This window comes from Canis aureus, chromosome 7 (assembly GCF_053574225.1).
Source record: "Canis aureus isolate CA01 chromosome 7, VMU_Caureus_v.1.0, whole genome shotgun sequence".
NCBI lineage: Eukaryota > Metazoa > Chordata > Mammalia > Carnivora > Canidae > Canis > Canis aureus.
This window is the reverse complement of record NC_135617.1, coordinates 5,914,393-5,935,876: the sequence shown is the minus strand read 5'-3', so window position 1 is coordinate 5,935,876 and position 21,484 is coordinate 5,914,393. Positions and strand designations below refer to the sequence as shown.

The 21,484-nt window shown below is 37.9% G+C and overlaps 1 protein-coding gene across 4 annotated transcripts in view; it reads left to right on the top strand.

Moving 5' to 3' along the window:
- The window catches only part of FIG4 (FIG4 phosphoinositide 5-phosphatase), a 123,918-nt gene that overhangs the window by 78,480 nt on the left and 23,954 nt on the right, over positions 1–21,484 (top strand). For all 4 annotated transcript variants that reach the window (XM_077902802.1, XM_077902801.1, XM_077902803.1 and 1 more), the window contains 4 exons: positions 396–479; positions 2,568–2,763; positions 5,048–5,130; positions 8,544–8,630. In XM_077902802.1, the coding sequence (XP_077758928.1) occupies positions 396–479; positions 2,568–2,763; positions 5,048–5,130; positions 8,544–8,630 (450 nt within the window). The remainder of the gene's footprint in view (positions 1–395; positions 480–2,567; positions 2,764–5,047; positions 5,131–8,543; positions 8,631–21,484) is intronic.

The following is a 21,484-nucleotide window of genomic DNA, read 5'->3' as shown; positions in this document are numbered from 1 at the left end:
CATTGTCTGTAAAACTGAGCAGCTTAGTGTTTGGCCATTAGTTTTATGAGTTTAGTTTTACCTGAAAAGTAATTGTGACATATAAACAAAGCATATACATCTTGGCAGTAATTTAGGTATAACTCCATTCCAGTAGAGAAAATTTTAATTCAAAACCACTCAGTCTCATAATCATGAAGAAAATTCACAGTGAAGACTGAGAGCATTGAAGTTACCGGTGCCATTAGTTCATGGGATTTTATGGCCTTGATCACCTAAGCTCCCCTGAACATTTGGCTCAGAATAAGTAGCTCTGAGGGCTAAGAAGGCATGGTATAAGAATGTGAATTGAACAGAAGCCATTATCATCTGGATGAAAAGCGATTCATATGGACTTTCTTTTCCTCTTTCTCCAGTGACTTTATGCCTAAGACTGTTGGCATTGATCCGAGTCCATTTACAGTGCGGAAACCAGATGAAACCGGAAAATCAGTATTGGGGTAAGATTTGTAGATAGAATGAAATTTTAAAGACTCATGTAAAATAATATGACACTTGCAGTTAATTTTCACCAAAAACAATAACTGCAAGTCACATAGTTTGGAGCACATTCCACGTATTGCATCTATACAGGTAGTTTATTCATAGCATTGAGATCACTAAACAATGCAACATTGAAAGAATTTATAGGAATTTCAGCAACATGGTATATTTTGTTATTTTAAATTAGGAATATCACAGATGGCATAAGAATAGGTAGCAGATCTTATGTGTTATGTCCTAGAAATAACTTAGCATCCTCTGTTTCCCACAACATAAAATACTTACATAAAAATTTATAGTCATTTTATTTATTTTTTGTTGGCATCCAGAGGAACCATTAAAATAAATATGCTCAGGGATCCCTGGGTGGCGCAGCGGTTTGGCGCCTGCCTTTGGCCCAGGGCGCGATCCTGGAGACCCGGGATCGAATCCCACATCGGGCTCGCGGTGCATGGAGCCTGCTTCTCCCTCTGCCTATGTCTCTGCCTCTCTCTCTCTCTCTCTCTGTGACTATCGTAAATAAATAAAAATTAAAAAAATTTAAAAAAAAAAGATTTAAAAAAAAAATATGCTCAGGTAGAGAAACTAATAGATTTTCTGTGTATTACTGTAACATTGTTTGGGGGAAGACTATTATATCCAGTAATGTGAGGAAGAAGTCAAACCGTGTTTACATCTTCATGCTTAGAAACTAGAATGAGATGTTATATGTTCTAGCATAAGGATCGGTTTCTGCCATTTACTTGAGTAATCCCAGTGATGAGACTTTTTTCTAGACTCTGGCTGGAAACCCTGGCCAGGCTGTAGATAATTGAGTCCTAACTGTATTTGTGAGCATGTGTGAGATCCTGGTTGGATTCTAGCTACATGTGGTTTATACAATGGGATATGTATTACTATTTCCAGATACACCATTTCTATGCCTTAAATATATGGCTCTAAATAGCGGCATGTTAAGCCTTGAACTGAAAACTAAGGAATTTAAGAGATGTCCTCAGGAGTTCAGAATTCAAGAGGTTCCTGGAATAAATATGTACATGATCAACTACATTACTGTAGTTGATCAATTACAATTACAAATACAAGTTGATCAATTACATTACATTTCGTAGCACAGAAATGCCATTGACTTTAATTTTTACTTTGTAGAAAGTCAGAAATTAGCTTATTTTCTAAAATATTTAATCCATGGTCAGACAGTATTGCATTTTCCTTTCTTAGAACATTTCAGAATATTACAGTATTTAATATTATATTAAATAATATTGTAATATTAAAATATTACAGTATTTAAGTCTTTTGTAGAAAGTAGTTTTTAAAGAGTGAAATATTAAAACTTTTTTCATAAAAGCCAAAAATATTCTATAAAATATTATCTGAGTTTTAAAAAGCAATATTCTTACTACTCTCATATTTGGAACTAAAAGTAAGTACTTTTATAAGTCTGGGTTTTTGGAGTTTTTTAACCCCCATCTATTCCCTACTATTAGCAGGAATGTCTAGCAAATATGGTTATGTACTGGTAACAATAATTTTAAATTTTGGTTTATGTTCATCAGTAGCTCAATACTATGGTACAAATCGTGAACTAATGCTGTGATTGATCAAATCATAGAATGAAAGGAAGTTTACATGGATTTGGCTATTGACTCTTCTTGAAACTTTTACAAATTATAGGTAGATAATTTTACTAATGTCACAAACATATAGTCTACAATTGCACCATAAATTTTGAAAATATTGATTTCAGTTACCAAAGGAAAGCACAGTAACCAGGTGGTAAGAAGACTTTTCTGCATTGGTTTACCCCTACTTACTGGTTTATTTTTTGAATTTACAACAGGATTTAAATTCATATAAGGTCAGTACATGTACATGGTAAAATGTTAAGGTTTTCTCTTATTCGTAACCTGAACCCAGAAACTAGTTTCTCACCCCCGTTTTCTTGTGCTTCACTAGGATTAAGATTTTGGACAGAGTCATACATAGTGACTGTCAATGGTTTGGTTTAAAGATGCTCTGTAGCAATGTTCATCTTTTTAAAGGAACAAGAGCAATAGAGAAGAAGCTGTATTACAGCGGAAAACAGCAGCCAGTGCCCCACCACCTCCCAGCGAGGAGGCTGTGTCCAGCAGCTCCGAGGATGACTCTGGGACTGACCGGGAAGAGGAGGGCTCTGTGTCTCAGCGTTCCACTCCAGTGAAGATGACGGACACGGGAGACAGTGCCAAAGTGACCGAGGTGTGCAGGATAGGTGTGACCTCGGGTCCAGCATGAGGCTTTGGAGAACAATCTCTAAAATTCTACTTTCTGTTAAAAGACTAGGAGTCAGAAAAGGTCACATTATCTCATGCACACTATTCTAATGTGTGGTATTTGAGGCACTATAGAGATGAATACTTTTTTTTTTGAATTGAAGTATGGGCAACAGACAATGTTACATTAGTTTTAGGTGTACAGCATAGTGATCCCACAACTCTCTACATTAGTCAGTGCTCACCATGATAAGTGTAGTCACACCTATGACCATACAGTGTTATTATAACATTATTGATTATATTCCCTCTGCTGTGATTTTCATCTCCATTACTTACTTATTTTATAACTAGAAGTTTGTACCCCTTAATTTCCTTTACCCATTATTCCCATGCTCTAACCCCCTCCTTTCTGTCAATCGCCACTTTGTTCTCTGTATTTATGAGTCTATTTGTTTGTTTTTTAGATTCCACATATAAGTGAAATACTATGGTATTTGCCTTTCTCTGTCTGACTTATTTCATTTAGCATAATAACCTTCAGGTCTATCCATGTTGTGAAAAATGTCAAGAATTTCGTTCTTTTTTATGGCTGAGTAATATTCCAGTGTGTGTGTGTGTGTGTGTGTGTGTGTGTGTGTGTGTGTACCACATCTTCGATATCCATTTATCTATTGATGGACACTTAAGTTGCTTCCATATCTTGGCTATTGTAAATAATGCTTCATTAAACATAGGGGTGTGTATATCTTTTGAATTTGAATTGCTTTTGTCTTTTTTTAGGTAAATACTCAGTAGTGGAATTACTGTATCATGTGACATTTCTATTTTTAATTTTTTGAGGAACTCCATTCTGTTTTCCACAGTGGTTGCACTAATTTATATTCTCACCAACAGGGCATGATGGTTCCCTTTTCTCCACACTCTTGTCAACACTTGTATTTCTTGTCTTTTTGATACTAGCCATTGTGACTGGTGTAAGGTGATATCTCATTGTGGTTTTGATATGCATTTCCCTGATGATGAGTGATGTAGAGCATCTTTTCATGTGTCTGTTAGCCACCTGGATGTCTTCTTTGGAAGAATGTCTATTCAGGTCCTCTGCCTATCTTTTTAATCGGAAAATTTGTTCTTTAGGTGTTGAGTGTAGCTGTTCTTTATATATTTTGGATATTAATCCCTTGTTGGATATATCATCTCTTCTCCCATTTAGTAGGTTGCTTTTTTTTTTTTTTTTTTTTTTTCTTCTGATGGTTTCCTTTGCTGTCCAAAAGCTTTTTATTTTGGTGTAGTCCCAATAGTTTTTTTTGCTTTTGTTTCTCTTGCCTGAGGGGATCTATCCATAAATATATTGGTGGGCTGACTGTCTGTTTTCTTTTAGGAGTTTTATGCTTTCAGATCTCACATTTAGATCATTAAGAGATTAATACATTTAGCATAGACATTATTGAAATAGTTTCATTTTGAAATAAAATTAGTGTTTTTATTCCCACGTAGAACAATAAATTTCTCAGCACTTCAGAATTTTTAAGAGAACCCTGTCCACTTTTGAGCAGCATATCCACCTGAGGTCCATTTATTTCCTTCCTTAGCACACTGTTGGAATGTGGGGTTTGGACCTGGGCCTCATAATCTTTGTATAGCCTGAGTGGGAAATTCACCCTGTTCAATCTGATTTACCAATATTAAGGAACATAAAAGGGAAGTAAACTTCAAAATAACCAAATGTAGCTTTAGGGAAATTTAATTTCCAGAAATAGCCAAAAGTCACAGAAATAGTTATGGCAAGTAAAATGTGATAATGTAAGAACTGAATTCATTATTCCAGGAGTTGGCAAAGTATTGCCAATGGTCAAAATCCAGCCCACTGCCTGATTTGTTGGCCCTCTCCCATGCCTATTTGTTTACATATCAGTATGCCTGCTTTGGCACTATAACAGCAGTGTGGAGTAGCTGCAGCGGAGATGGTATAACCCAAAGAACCTAAAATATTCACTATCTGGCCCTTTGCAGAAAAAGTCTTCTAATTCCTATACTATACAAAGGGAACTGGTAGTTATTTAATAGCTTTTTACTCTAAAACAAAGTATTTTTAGTGGAAACAAAATCAGATTTTTAAAAAAACCATTAACTGAGTTTATTGAATAGATTGAAGAGATATTGTGATTGCTTTTGTGGAAAATTTCACAGGCTCATGTTCTTCATCTTTGGAAATAATTAATATGCTCGATGTCTAAAAATTCTTCCTGGCTCTTTATTTGTAACCCTAGAATGTGGTCCAGCCCATGAAAGAAGTATATGGAATTAACCTCTCAGATGGTCTCTCAGAAGAGGATTTCTCCATTTACTCAAGGTAAACTACTTTTACGTGGAAATTAAGAAAAAAAATGCAAATGTATTATCACAATAACTTATATCTAGTATAACTTGAAAAAATGAAAATAGTCAACAATATAGAAAGACATGAATTCCACTTGGAATACAGTGGTAGTGTTTAGAAGGTCAAATTCTGAAATATTGATTTCTATTTGGAGTTAAAGCCTGATACTCTCAGTCCCCTCAATGATAAAAATTTATGATGTATCCATGTATTCTCACTGCCCATACATAAGCTGCAAACTGAAGTACACATACATTTCTGTATTCTTGCATCCACAAAATCTCAAGATCAGATAACATCTTACAAAATGAACCTGGGATATTGATGATTGAGGACCTTGCATTTGCGTTAGCTGTGGAGTGCTGGTGGGAGTGGTGGAAGAAGGAAGTGGTGATATAAGGGCATCAAGAGTCAGAATGTTCTAGACCATTATTAGACTAAGCTGAAAGAGGATCCACCAAAAGGTGTTCCCTGAGTATGTATACATAATTGTGTGTGTGTTTGTGTGTACATGTGTTTCTGAGAAGACTCACAGTTAATCAGATTTTCAAAAGAATCCCTCACCTGGAAATCTTCAAGAACCCACGATGACCACTGTAAACACTTCCTCAGCTTAATACATGCATTAAGAAGACCTAATTATTGCATGTGAATACCATTCCACTTCATTCACGTTTGGCTTACATAAACTCTGTGATATAAATGAGCTTTGATCCTGCATTCTTTTTTAAGGAGAGTATTTCATTTGTTGAATCCATCAAACTGGATATTGACAGCTTTTTACTCCAAGCTAGTAAGATCTGCTATAATATGTAAGATATAAAAATGTATAGCATCTCCTAACTGCAGAGGCACTGGTATGACCCCACATTACTGCCTTAACAGAAGCCAGTTTAGTCACCCAAAATTCAGCCTGGACACACAGGTGCACAGTCACTTATCCATCATAGCTGTCCCAGCAATATGGCTAAACTTCAGCATTTGAAGTGAGCCTTTGTAAGCCACATGGTCTGGAAGAATGAATTATCTGGGGTTAGTGACTGTCTAATACTACTTTGCTTGTTACAGGGAGCGGGGGGGTTTAGGCTCCTGTTAACTAAGCGAAAAGAAAGTGTCTCTTGCTTCAGGCATGACTTTCCTTTGGAGCCTTTTTAGCTCAGTCTGCCTCTGAGGCCCACTTTTAGTTATCCCTTCTCAGGGAGTGACATACAACCCTGTTTAGCCAGAGTATCGCTGGGAAACAGTCTAAGAAGGATATGAGGATAGGCGCATGGGTAGGGAGTACTGCAGGGGAGGAAGGAATCCATGTTCTGGAGTTCTGTACTTGATATCCTAAGAACAACACCTCCTCCTTTGATTTGTGTAACACTTTACAGTGTTTTATTTGTTCTTTAGACAACTGTGTAGTAGGCTGAAAGATATTATTATCCCTCTTTCTAGGCTAAGAGCACAGAAAGAGCCATTCAATGACTTATTCAGGAGCCCTTCCCTGGGCTTCATGGATATCTATGATTTTTGACCATGCAACCTCTTTATTCTCTTAATAATATCAGCTGCCCCTGCTTGTGAGGCAGGCCTGGGAGGAAGGGAAGAAACAGAGGTCTAGTCATCTCTTCCCCTCTCTGTGAGTAGTTCTTTTCTGTGGGCAGACTGCCCCCTCTGGCAACAGAAGCGCCTCCCCTCTCCATCTGTCATGGGCATTGCTATGGCAGGGGCAGCCACTCTCCATCAGTATGGGGGGTGTAGCTGTGCCAGGGGATGGCTATGGATGCTTAGGAACCGACTGGTACCCCTTCTGGCCCTAGCTGGGCCCTGGGGCTCTCCTGGTGCCTCCTCTGATCCAGAGAGCAGAGCTTCAAGGGCAGAGAGCCTATGTCATTCTGGCCTCCTCCCACTGCAGTCCTACACCCAGTTGGCTAGTATCCAGCAAAGATTGTGGGTGTAAAGACAGTGCCCTGGCCTGGCAGGCCTGTAGCAGCTCCCACGTGGGCAACCACAGAATGATGACAGGAGGAGAGATGCTCTAGAACTGGCAACTGTAACTTGTCTTCTAACTTCCTGTTCTCTTGCCTGTTTTTCCTACATTTGACCTCAACCACCTTCAAACTGCTGAAGATCTCTCAGTTTTGTAGTTTTGTTCTAATTGCATAGCCCTAGGCTCTATACCTTCCTCTGCCTTTAGCATTTCTGATATCTTTGGTTTGCGGTCTCAGCCAGACCCGGAGATGTTCTGCTTACCAACTCAGAGCCTCAGACCTACGGCAAATCTTCCTTTAAAAATAAAAAATTCTGACAGTGATTATGTACATGATTTAGGAAGTTGAAAGTTCTGTACTAGTAACAGGTGTCATGTGACACTCTTTCCCCAAAATGGATCAAAAATGTTTATTTGCTGAAGATCAAAATTGAAAAAATATAAGTTATTTGGAAGTTTCCCAATAGCGCCCTAACTACTTAGTAATTGGTAGTTTCTACGGCAATTTTTTTGATCTTTAAAAAAAAAGCTAATAAAAAAATAATGATACAAGTATCTATAATCATCAAAAGAAAATATTCGAATTTGTAGAAAAGTAGGAAAGGGATCAGCCCTTTAAACATGCCCCATAACCTCCCAGGGGCACATTAGAACACAATTACAAGCCCTGTCCCTGAGGGGACTACGGATGCCTGTAGCACAGACCACACTAGGACAAGTATGCACTTGAGGAATAAATAGCTGGTGGTCCTTGGCCCATTGGCCCATTGCTAAGTATCCTCCTGTCCTGTGGAGCTGGCTGGGGCAATTCCCTGATTCCCTGTGACTCTCAGCTTCAAGCATGAATTAGTGTTGTTCCAGGCTTCTCTAGGGAGGGGTGGTGTGGCAGTGGGGCTCCACAGGCACCCTCCTTCCCCATCCTTCACAGTTGAAAGTACTGGAGTGGCTAGAGTACACTTGGGGATTCTCGTGGTCCTAAGGAAACAGAGTCCATGTGCTGGGTTTTCAGCAGTGTCCCTGCTTTGGGAGATGGATCCCTGGCCTGATCCTGTTCTTTCTTTGTCATTTGTCTCACTGCAAAAGCCTCCCCTCATGTTCACCACTTCCTGCTGCAGGTAAGGCTTAGATAACTGAGGCTATGAAAGTTCATCTCCTTGGCTTCAGGAACACTGTGGTTCAAGTTCTCCATCGTGTTTAAGTAAACAGAGACACAGGATTCCCCCTCCTTCCTTTGTAACAAACCCACTGTAAAATCAGGCCCCCTTTTGTGTTGCATACGGCACTCTCGTGTGCTTTTCTGAAATAAGCAGACTGTTGTCCTGTGGAAGCTCATACCATCTCTGTGTAATCTACTGAATTTATTGCAAGTAGCCCCTTCTTTAGTTCACTTGTTATCCATTGTAACTTGTAGATTTGTTCAGCTGGGTCAAAGTCAACATAAACAAGACAGGAGCAGCCAGCAGCTCTGTTCCAGGTGCCCAGATGGTGTTATAAAACTGTAAGTATTAGATTAGACCTTTAAAAGATCTTTGTATTCATGTCATTTGTCGTACTTTTTTTTTTCAAACTCTTTAAGAAAATGATTCAGTTTGTCACCATATTAGTATAAGCCCTAAAGAATCTCCAAAAAAAGCTGGGTAGCTGTGGGGATGGGGAAGAGACCAGCAGCTTTGACTTGAAGTGTACCCTGTGGTGGGATTGGAGTTGGTGGCGGACTCTCTCCATAAACTCGGCTCTCCCGTGGGTAGAAGTGGGAGTGACAAAATAGTTCTGACCCTGGAGATAGGCTCCTCCAGTTCAATACAAGACCCTTGAGGGCAGTGATGAGTTTATCTCTTCCAGCTGTATATCCCCACTGGTTCTAATGGTGTGCTGTAAGTTAAACAGGTGTTTTAGTTAATTTTTAAACAGAATCAGGTTCATATCCTAGATCATAGCCTAGTATTTCTTTTTTTTTTAACCTTGATTAAGTAACTTAAGTGTTTATGGCTCAGTTTCCTCATCTGCAAAATGGGATGGTAGTAACACCTACTTTGTAGGAAGGTAGTAGGCTTAAATGCAGTAATGCATTCAAAGTACTGAGAACAGTATTTGGAAAAAGTTCTCAGTAAGTTGTGATCAGTACCACCACCACCATCATCATCATCATCATCTTCATATTCATTTTCATCATTATTCTCTGCTTGTTGGGACCAAACAAAGTAAAGGTTGTGACCAGAAGCGGCTCCTGATGCCGTATACTCAGTTGAGTTTCTCCTAGAAAATGGATCCCTGTGGTTATTAAATGAGGTGGTATATATGTGAGGTGTCTAGATCAGCATCTGGCATATAGTTGACATTTAAAATGTTCTCTTCCCTTAGAGCAACTTTATCAGTTCATTTAATAACTTTTTGATGAATACTGATTGCCTGACTTCTCTGTGTACTATATCCGCATGCTCCTGATTGGTAGTTAAGATGCTGTTGTATTAATGCAGGCAAAGACTGGAGTCTTAGAGAGTAGTGGCTGGGAGGAATTAGGAAATGGAATAGATTTGGGGAATGTTTAGGAGGTGAGATGGATACTGACTCATCATGGAGGGAGAGAAAGAAGGCCTTATCAAGAATAACCCTTAAATTTTTTGGTTTGTGTATCAGGTTTGATTGTTTGATTGATGCATTTATTCATGTAGCAGATAGGTATTGAGGACACCTGTGTTAGGACAATTCAAAGCTTTCATTTACTGAGGTAAGGCATGCCAAAGGACGATCTAGTTTGGATTTACAGTAGCATCCAGGTAGCCATGTGTAGAGGCAACTGGGTCAGGTGTTCTGGAACTTCTAGGATTATGCTAGGGATGGTCATTTCCTTCTGGGGATGTACATGTCTATAGATGATAATTAAAGCCACTGGCTAGGATGAGACCATCTAGGAAAAGAGAATAGAGTGAGAAAGCTCTTCAACTGAGTCTTCAGGGGATCTGAATCTAGCAGCTGAGACAGAGAGAAACCTCCCAGGGAGGCAGAGATAGCTAATCAGAGAGGGGGAAGGAATGGGATAGAGGTTTATCACAGCCTCCAGAAGGGTACTTATTCCTCCCTTCTCTCCCTGTCATTATTTTTTTCTTTTTCTCCTCTTTTTAAAAAATATATAAACTCCTATTAATTTAGAGACCATTTTTCCTTTCTTAAGTCTCATTAGCAAATGGAAGTTTGGGCTCCCAAATGAATTAAAATAAATGTGACCAGAAAAGGAAAGGAAAGTATTTAAATGTGTTAGTTTAAAAAAAAAGAAAAAGAAAAAAAAAGAAAAAACCTCTCTTAATTAACTAAATTGCATTATACACATTGATTATTCCATTAAAATAGTATGGCACAATTTGGGAAAAAAAGTGAATATAGCATACAAAATAAAAGTATTTTGTATTTTCCTCAATATTACACCACTTTGATCCACAATTGGCCTTGCAGTAATTACCTTTAAATTCTTTTCTTAAAATATTTAATATTTGCTTTTCTGGGTCCTAACCCATATGGAAACCTTATGGGTCTAAAATTTTTTTAATCTTTGCACTTAATTAGTAAAGAATCTAACATGAGTGTCTTTTTGCACAGCATCTTAAACAGGATATCAGAAAGCCTGATAGGTTCAGCATTGTGTCATCATGGCAACTGTCCAAGAGTGTTGTTGTAGTTGTTTTGGGTGTTTGTGTCTTTGTGTGTATTCATGGGAGCCTGACTTAACTTGAAATTCTCTAACTAGTTTCTTAAAATGTCAACTATTCATTTTTAGATTTTGAAAGCTATGCCAAGATCAAGAGCAATTAGATTTGTATGAAATTATTGAAATTCTTATCTTGTTATGTTTTAGGTTCTAATATATTTTAAAAACAGTAATAAGTTTAAGTTTATATACATACATGTCCACTCATTGTCAGATAATTTGCAGTCTTACCATTTTTTCTTGAAATCCTGAGGCAAACCAATATTCCTTTTCTAAATGTGAGGTAAATACAACACCAAATATAAAAAGTATTGACCATAAACAACTGACAAGGACCCAGTGTAGCTGGGGCCCCTGAAAGGGAGGTACTGAAACCTGGGTGGGGTAGCTGGACACTTTTCACCCAAGGTTCTGGGGACATTTCTTAGAAGTGGATGTTAAATCCAAACTGGTCAGTGTCTACACTGTTAGCCCAAATACTCTGTATTTGTAGCTGTATTTTGTTTGAATGTGACCCTGCCCTTTGACTCATACCACTCCTTGAGTGTATGGATGGTGACTAGAGAGAGATGACATCAGCCAACATTTACTGACACTCACTTAATACTTTACCTGAATTAACTCAATTCTCATAATAACCCTATGATCTTTCTATGATCTTCATTGTATAGATGGGGAAACTGAAACAGAGAAGTTGTGAAACTTGCTCAAGGTCAAACAGCTAGCAAGTGGAAGAACCAGGATTCAAACTCAGATAGGCTAGCTCCCCATCACTGAGCTATAAATGCCCAGAGTTACCAGCTGCTTTTATAACAACAGTGGTAGAAATACTGAGTAATTAGTGTGAACAGCCCTCACTTTCCTTTGATCCTCTGACCTCATCTGGGTTTGTAGACATCTCTGCATGCAGGCATAATGTTTCTGCTTTGCTAATATTGAATTTGTTTTCATATTTAAATATAATATTTAAAATTATTCTTTTTCCAATACCCAGCATATTGTCCCCAATGTAGACATACCTTGTAGGCAAGGATACTTTGCTTGACTCATAGGATGGTATAGAGGCCATTTACCCATTGTCAGAACAGCATTGCTGCTCTTTACAATTATTATCCTACTAAGGATAAGTTCCTAGAGGGCAGCCCATACAAAGAATAGTATGTTAAATTGCGTTCTCAGGAAATATTTGCTAAAATGTTCTGAATCTTGTCCCTACCCCATCCCTCCCATTACTCTCAGAGTCTGTATGAGGCCCCCTGAGCATCCCTGTGTAGAAGCCCACCTCACCAGCATCTCCCTAGTTTTCAGCCACCCTCCCAATGTCTCCTTTCTCTCCCTATCCTTGAACATTTTTTAGTTTTTCCCCCTATTCTGTTTCCTGCTTATAAATCCTCTGCCCTCCCCTACTTTGTTCCCTTCTGGCAGAAGAAAAAACTAAGCACACCAAATTTTTAGCTTTTTTTCTTCTTCTTCTTCTCCTCTGTTGTATTTACACTTGCACCTGTGACCAAATGCAGAGTGAAGAGGACCCGAGTGGAAGGACTGGTTGTGCCAGGGCAAGTGGGTTGTTGCGTGGCTCACCAGTGATTCACTGTATTCATGCAAGACCGACCTGTTTCCATTTTACACTCCTACCAGTTCTCTGGGAGTTTTTAAGCAACAAATGCCAATCAGTGTAGGTTAAAAAGAGCATGAACACACATATTATTAGTACCTTCTATTCTGTGGCTCACCTATTCCAGGAATATGTCTCACTGTGTAAAAACTACCTCTAAGAAATAGTTCAAAATATAATACGTAGAGTTTGGATGTTAATACTAACTTAGGGTTCTTCCAACACAGGATGAACCAAAATAAGGTAAATTTGTATGTTTACTCTTTTAGGACCATCAGGTTGAATTTATTCCCCAAGTCCATCTCATAGTAAGAAGCATTTACTGACTTTACGGTGAATGCCCCTCGGTAAGGGTTTCTGTTAGGGGACGCGCTTCACAAATCACAGGGTGCTTTTACACAGAGTTAGCGCACCTTTTCACACTGATGAGATGAGCACAGCACAGTGGCCATGATTCACTCCACTTTGTTTTCTTTTCATGAATCATTTTCAGTGATGTATTCCCTACTTACGAGGAGTCACTTTCTGGGGTCCCCCGCACTGATTTCATCTGGCCCTCTATAGACAATGCTCTCTGGTCTCTGCAGCGGGTGCAATATTTCCACTTTCGTGGATAACACTTGTTATCTTTCCTAAACACCCTGAGTACAGTCTTTAAAGGTTTAAGGATTTAGAGCATTTGGGAGGCAGTGATCAGTGATGAAGCAGCTAATTCCCTCCACAGGCAGGAGATGACAGTTGACAAGGAAACTAGTCTGTGACCTCTTGCTCACTCCAGAAGTGGCCATGACTGTCTCTTTTCCCCTTTCGTTCCTGTCTTTACTTTTCTGTCTTCTTCTTTACTCTCTTTGGCTTTTCCTTTTTATCTTTTCTATTCTTACATGATCCCTGTCTGTCTACTTTCTGCCCTTCTTTTACTTTTACCTTCCTCTCTCTCTGTCCATCTCCTCTCCCTCACCATCCTCTCTCTGTCCTTCCAGGATAGTTTTAGCTGTTTTGTTCAGATACAGTAATCTCTCCAAAACACAAGTTTCCTTCAGGTTTTTGTTTTTTTGTTTTTGTTTTTGTTTTTTTTAGATTTTATTTATTTATTTGAGAGAGAAAGAGCACAAGCAGGGGGTGGAGAAGGGAAAGAGGGGAAGGGAGAAACAGATTCCCTGCTGAGCAGGGAGCCCCACGTGGGCTCAGACCTGGGACCTCAAGATCATGACCTCAGCTGAAGGCAGATGCTTAACTGACTGAGCCATCCAGGCACCCCTCTTTCGTGTATTTTAGAATAGTGCTTTTTAAACTGTAATTCTTGACTCATTCGTGGGCCATGAAACTGATCGAGTGGGCCTCCACACAATGAAATAAAATGAAACTGAACTGAATCCAAGAGAGAATTCTAGTGCATGGTGCAAAGTATAGTTGTCTTGTTAAGTGGAATTTTATTTCTCTGCATAAATACAGCTATATATTGGTTTGCTGTGCAAAGTGCATTTCTTATTTTCAATAATAGTCACAGATTGGATTTATATGAATGCACCTTTTCTGGAACCACATGAATTAAAAAACTTAGTTCAGTTCCCAGCATGTAGGCATTTAATAAATGTTGATTGAATCAATGTGTGTGTGTGTGTGTGTGTGTGTGTGTGTGTGTGTGTGAGTGAGTGATTTCTCTCGGGAATAATTAGAAACAGAGAAGTCAGGAAGAAAAGGAATCAGTAAGGGAAGAGAGTATTCTGTGGTCTGTCCATAGTGGGTAAAATAAATGTAGGCCTTGAAAAATATACACTTGTTATGTAAAATAAATCGAAAAGTAGGAGGGGCCCATTAGGGGAGGAGGTAGCAGGAAGCGGGAGCTGAAAGTCAGAATGAAAGTGCCATTAGATACATAAAGTGAATGTCTCTTGAATTGAATATTATCTACAATAGCATCTGCATACTATGTTAAGATAAATTTAATAGAACAAGGTGAGTTTGGTGAAACTCTTAGGGAGGGTATCCTGAAAGATTTCTAGCATATAAGGAATAATAAATGTAAATTTAATTGTAGATACTTTTGTTGTTAATTTAAGGTATCAAACTGTCTTTATTGTATATTTTTAAATTATATGTATTGCCAGTTTTATTTTGGTAACTCCCATTTACGGGTGCTTTCTCGGGTTCACATGCGGTCCTAAATACCCCCTTAATATGGATTTTGTTGTTGTTGTTGTTTTCAGAAACATAGCTCTTCTGTAAGGTAAGGTATACTTATCGTACACATAAGACATTAAAGGCATTAAATGGCAGATATTCAATGTATGCTCATTATGTGCCAGGTTAGGTGTTCCAAGTGCATAGTTGAATGGGATATAGTCCCTGCCTCTAAGGGTTTGCATTGACCTATGTAGGGTCAGTGTTTCTAGGTGGTAGGGAGGTGCTATGAAGATGTTAGCAGAGGAGGCTTTGGGGGTGTAGAGAAGAACCTAAATCCTTCAGAGATTCCCAGGCAGGCTTTATTCTCAGGCTAAATTTTAAGAGAAAGATGGGAGTTATTTGGTTAAAGAAGACTAAGAGGGCTCTGGGCAGAGGTTCAAGACCATGCACCACTTTTGGAGATCCATACGTAATTAATTAATTCTATGTCTAATGCAAGGGGATTGTCAATGAGAGACACAGGCAGGTAGGAACAAGATCAAGCAGAGATGGTGTGAGAGAGTGTGGCCCTTACCCTATAGGCCTATTTTAATCAGGGGAGTGACAGGCTTATATTTGCATTTTAGAAAGGTCGCTCTGGAAATAGCGTGGAGAATGGATTGGAGGCCGGGAGATAAATGACATATCAGTCAGAAACATCAGGACAAGAATTGGATGCAGTCTGCTATTGGCAGTTAAAATAAAGAAAGGATTATTTTGCAAAGGTGGAATCTATACAGCTTGGTAAAACTCGGTGCAGTGGATTGGGTGTGAGGAACATGTGAGAGGCTGTTTTCTAATTTTGTTGACTAAATCTAGGTCACTGGGATTGGGGATAGATGACAGATTTAAGTTTGGAGGCTAAAGTGTTTCATATATGACAGTAATAGCACATACAAGATGATTTGGTGCTCAAGAAGTTCTAGATTACAGAGAGTAGATAAGTTTAAGTTTGGGGGATTTTATTACTGTTTTTTTTTTTTTAAGATTTTATTTATTTATTCATGAGAGACACAGAGAGAAGCAGAGACATAGGCAGAGGGAGAAGCAGGCTCCATGCAGGGAGCCCCATGTGGGACTCGATCCCGGGACTCTAGGATCACACCCAAGGCCAAAGGCATCTAGACGCTCAACCGCTGAGCCACCCAGGTGTCACGAATTTTATTACTCTTGATTTAAAAAAACAAGCAAGTAAAATTTCTTTCTATAAACGAGTCCAAGTTAAATAGATAATATTATACATACTTAAAATTTTCTGGAGACCCATGTTCAGATTAGAGGGGGGAAAATTCTTCAATTGCTGATAGAGATGAAGAATTTATTATGGCTCTAAATGTATTTTTAGCCCATAAAACACTGTCTTACTTTGTATATGAGCAAGCAGGTCAGTCCTGGGGGAACAGATTTAGATATCTGATATGTAAAGGGGTATTACTCATTGGTTTTCTTTGCTCTGTATACAGGAATCACATTTTGTAACTGTTTAACCTTTTGCTATTTTGTTAGTTTACCAAATTACCATCAATTTTGTGTAAGGAAGGTGAGTGGGATGGTTTTGAGCAGATGGGATGATGATTGAGTCTCGTACTATGTCACCGTGGCTTCCTTTTGCACAGTGAGAATGTGTGCCCAGGTATGATGTATTCGTGGCCCCTGCCTTCTTTGATTATTATATATGAGAAGTCTTTGCAGTTAAGTTTTTGGTTGAAAGGCAAAAACACTTTGGATTTCATATTTAAACATAGCTGTACTATCCAGGATGTTAAGTCCTGATCATGTTTAATATTCACCAACAGGCATCAATAGTCTTTTAATATTATATAAATAATTTTTCTTATTTATCATTTTATATTATTACTCATTATCCTTATGGTCCTATGAAGAAATTTGAGGAATACTACCATGGAAATCAGTTACACTATGTTTTCATAATTAGAAGTCTGCTCATGTTTTATAAACATACTTCTGCCATTCCCTCCCCATTTTATGGGAACAGAAAGTCTTTGGTAACTAGAACTCAATATGTGGTATTTTTTTTAAATATTTATTTATTTGAGGGGGAGAGAGAGAGAGAAAACGGGGGTGGCAGAGGCAGAGGGAGAGGGAGCAGGGGTCCCTAAGCAGACTGTGCTGATCACTGAGCCTGACGCAGGGCTAAATCTCACGACCTTGAGATCATGACCTGAGCCAAAACCAAGAGTTGAATGCACCACCCAGGTACTCCTAATATGTGGTATTTTTAATCTAAAATCAATCTAGGGATGGATGGCTGGCTCGGTTGGTGGAGCATTCGACTCTTGGTGTTGGGGTTGTGAGTTCAAGGCCCGTGTTGGGTGTAGAGAGTGCTTAAAAATAAAATCTTAAAAAAAATTTTTTTAAGTAAATAAATAAATAAATAAAAACACTGTGAGTTACTTGAGGGCACGGTGGATCTATTTTTATATCCCCAGGCCCTAGGAGGATACCTGGTACACAGCAAGCATTAAATAAATTATAAATGAGGACTAGTCAATATTTGATAGTTTTTTTTTTTTTAACCTCTTTTAGGAATATCATGCAATAATTAAGTGTGAGGGAGAAATACCAGGGTTAACCAATTGAAGCAAATGGCAAGACAAATGATAGCTTTTTGTAAGTTTCTATTTGACTGTACACTTGACCCTTGAACAACATGGGGTTTAGGGGTACCAACGCTTCCTGCACTGAGCAGTCAGAAATCTGTATTTAACTGTGGACTCTCCCAAAGCTTAACTATTAATAGTCTACTGTTGACTGGAAGCCTTACTGATAACAAAAAGTCAAGTGACACATATTTGGTATGTTTTATATATTACATATTATATTCTTACAATAAAGTAAGCTGGAGAAAAGAAATTGTTAAGAAAATCAGAAGAAAAAGAAAATATATTTACAGTACTATACTGTATTTATTTTTTAAAAGTCTCCTGTAAGTGGACCTGCACAATTCAAACCCATGATGTTCAAGGATCACCTGTAGCTTATTTTCAGTTTTAGAGGTAGCACCTCAATCTTATCAGGTATCTCATGAGTTTTTCAGCTGACAAATATTGCTGTCTTGATTAGTTAACTTATACATTATATTAGTAAATAGACTAAAATAGGGCCATGATTTTCTTTTTTTATTTTATTTGGGTTTAGCTGTATTGAGGTATAATTGACATATAACATTGAATAAGTCTAAGGTGTACAATGTATTGATTTCATATATAGATATATATCATAAAATAATTACCACAATAAGGTTAGTTGTCACATCCATCACCCCTCATAGTGAGATCATACAGTATTTGTCTTTCTCTGTCTGACTTATTTCCCTTAGCATAATGCCCTCAGAGTTCATCCATGTTGTCACAAATGACAGAATTTCATCTTTTAATGGTTCAATAATATTCCATTACACACATATTTCATAAATATATACATCTCACATTTTTCTTTATTCCTCCATTGATAGCCATGTCTTAGCTCTTGTGAATAATGCTGTGATGAACATTGATAGGGGTGCAGATAACTCTTCAAGATAGTTCTTGGGGAGTCTAGCTAATGGTTTGTCTATTTTGTTAATCTTTTCAAAGAATCAGTACTTGATTTTGTGAGTCTTTTTAAAATTTTTCATATAGTCTCTCTCATTATTTCTGCTTAAATCTTTTTTTTTTTTTTTAGATTTTTATTTATTTATTCATGACAGAGAGAGAGAGAGAGAGAGAGAGAGAGAGGCAGTGACACAGGTAGAGGGAGAAGCAGGCTCCATGCAGGGAGCCCGACACGGGATCCTGAGTTTCTAGGACCATACCCCAGGCCAAAGGCGGCGCTAAACCGCTGGGCCACCGGGGCTGCCCTGCTTAAATCTTTATTATTTCCTTTCTTCTGCTAACTTTGGGCTTAATTTGTTCTTTTTTTTTTTTTTTTTAAGATTTTTATCTATTCATGAGAGGCACAGAGAGAGAGGCAGAGACATAGGCAGAGGGAGAGGCAGGCTCTATCCCAGGACTCCAGGATCACGCCCTGAGCCAAAGGCAGACGCTCAACCACTGAGCTACCCAGGCGTCCCAATCTGTTTTTCTTTTAAGAACTCCTTAAGGTGTTAAGTTAATTAAGTTTAGTTGAGATCTTTCTTTTTTTCTTCATGAATATGTTTATCTCTATGAACTTTCCTCTCAGAACTGCTTTTGCTGCATCCCATAAGTTTTGGTATATTGTGTTTTCATTCTCATTTGTCTCATGCTATTATTTTTTATTTCTCTTTTGATCTCTTCTTTGATACATTGGTTGTTCATCAGTGTGTTGTTTAATTTACATGTATTTGTGAATTTTCCAATTTTCCTCCTGTTATTGATATATCTAGTTTCATTATATTGTAGTCAAAGATACTTGATAATAACTTCTGTCTTCTTGACTTTGTTGAGACTTATTTTATAGCTTAACTCATGATCTATCCTAAAGATGTTTTGTTGTATGCTTGAGAAGAATGTTTATTCTGTTGCTACTGGATGGAATATTCTATGTGTGTCTATATGTTCATTTGGTCTATAGTGTTTTCCAAATCTGCTATTTCCTTATTGACTCTGTGTCTGGATAATCTACCTGTTGTTGACACTGGGATATTAAAGTTCTCAGCTATTACTGTGTTGCTGTTTATTTCTTCTTCTAGTTCTGTGAGCTTTATATAGTTAAGTGCATAAGTATTTACAATTCTTATATCTTTGTGGTAAAATGACCCTGTTTACCATTATATAATTACTTTTCTTTGTCTCTTTTGACCATTTTTAACTTAAAGTCTATTTTGTCTAATAAAAGTATAGCTACCGCTGCTTTTTTTGGCTACAAAAAAGCAATTGATGTATCTTTTTTCCATCCCTTTGCTCTCAGTTTGTATGTGTCCTTAAGACTAACATGAGTCTCTTGTAGGCAGCATGTTGTTGGATCTTGCATTTTATCCATGTAGCCAGCCACTCTGTATCTTCTGATGGGAGAATTTAATCCAATTATGTCTAAAGTAATTGATGATAGGTAAAGACTTACTCTTGCCATTTTGTTCATTGCTTTCTGTTTTGTAGCTTCTTTGTTCCTTGCTTCTAAATTGTCTTCCCTTTGTGATATGATGACTTTTTGTAGTAGTATGCTGTAGCTCTTTTTGTTACCTATTTTAAACTGGTAATGACAACTTCAATAGCATACAGAAACTGTATACTTTAACATCTCTTTCCCTTTACATTTTAGGTTCCCGATGTTACAGTTTACATCTTTTATATTATATATCCAATAACAAATTACTGTAGTTATTTTTTTAGGCATTTATTTTTTTCACCTTTAAACTAGAGTTGAAAATGAATTACACACTACCATTACAATATTAGAGAATCTGACTTTGATTATATATTTACTATTACCAGTATTACACATTCATATGTTTTTGTGATATTAATTAGCATTGTTTTATTTCCACTGCCCACCGAGTCCCCCTTGCCAGACAGGGCCACCAGCTTGGCTATGCATATAAGCACAGGCACTGCCTAGGATCTCTGCTGGGGCACAGCTGCAAAGAGAAATGTGGTCTGCCAAAATTGAGTACTGGTTACTGTAAACCCTGCCTACCTTCTCTGCTTCTGATTCTCAGTGGTCAAGTCCTACAGATTTCCTGTGACCCCTGTGAGGCAAGATCCAAATGGGCCTCCTGGGAAGGACCCTGCAATGCTGGGGGAGCTGGATGTCCATTTCGGGATCTTTCTTCCTCCCACTGTAGAAACCATAGGCCCAGGGGGCCCCTCTTGGTACGGTGCTGTGCCCCTGGGAAGGGGCAATGTGATCAGAGTGTAGCCACTCCTCTTAGCCTTTCTAAGGTCATCCTTCTCAGTCTTTGTTTTCCAAGTGGGTGCTTCAGCATCATCCATGGGTTCTGAGATTTCACATTGCTGTCTTGTCTATGGATATTTGCCAGTTGGTCTTACAAAGGGGACTGAGGTCAGGAATGACCTATGTCACCACCTTGATCCATACTTTTCTGATTTTCAGTTCCCTGCTGCTACCAAATTGCAGAAGCTCTTCAAAAGAATTCCTTCCCCATATGTAACTAGCTCTTAGAGTCCCATGATCAGCATGCCTAGAATAGAACCATGACTTCTGATTTCCATTTGCCTGTTTTCAAATACATGAAGCTCTAAAAGTTTTGCTTTGTTTTTATATTTAACTTGCTCTTATAATCTTATGATTAAAAAAATCATGGCAGTTTGATCTCAGTTGAAAAGAATGAAAATTTTTCCATTTTTAAAAATATTTCCTCCCAAACCCATTTTCCATTAGCTTTTGAAAAACTCTCTAAGGTGGTTTACATCCATTAGTAAAGGGTCATGGTTTCTTTCTACTGTATGTGTGATATCACCAAAACACTAATTAAGCCCCAGAATATCTGGATAGAATGTATCCTATCCTTCTCCAGAAGTAAAAAGGGATTGGGACTATCTAGACTTTCTTAACCATTTTGTCTTACTCTGTATACTTGTGTTAGAAATTTGTTACTTAATGTTAAAATAAAGTCAACCACCACTGTACATCAAAGTAATATTTCTTTGAAAATAAAACTCTTTTAGGTGATTTCAAAAGATGAATAGCTAAATTGGTAGTTCCTTTATGATTTGGTTAGAAAACAGGAAAGTACATGGACTGCAGTTACTATGTTAGATACATTTCTTTTTAATAATAGAATAGAGCTAGGAAAAACATTCTGATAATCTCAGAAGAATCAGTAAATGTTTAACAGAAAAAGCAAAATTTAATTTAGGGTATCTTTTTGGGAACTCTAAATGAAATTGCTAGCATACCTCAGATATATTATACGTTTGGTTCCAGACCA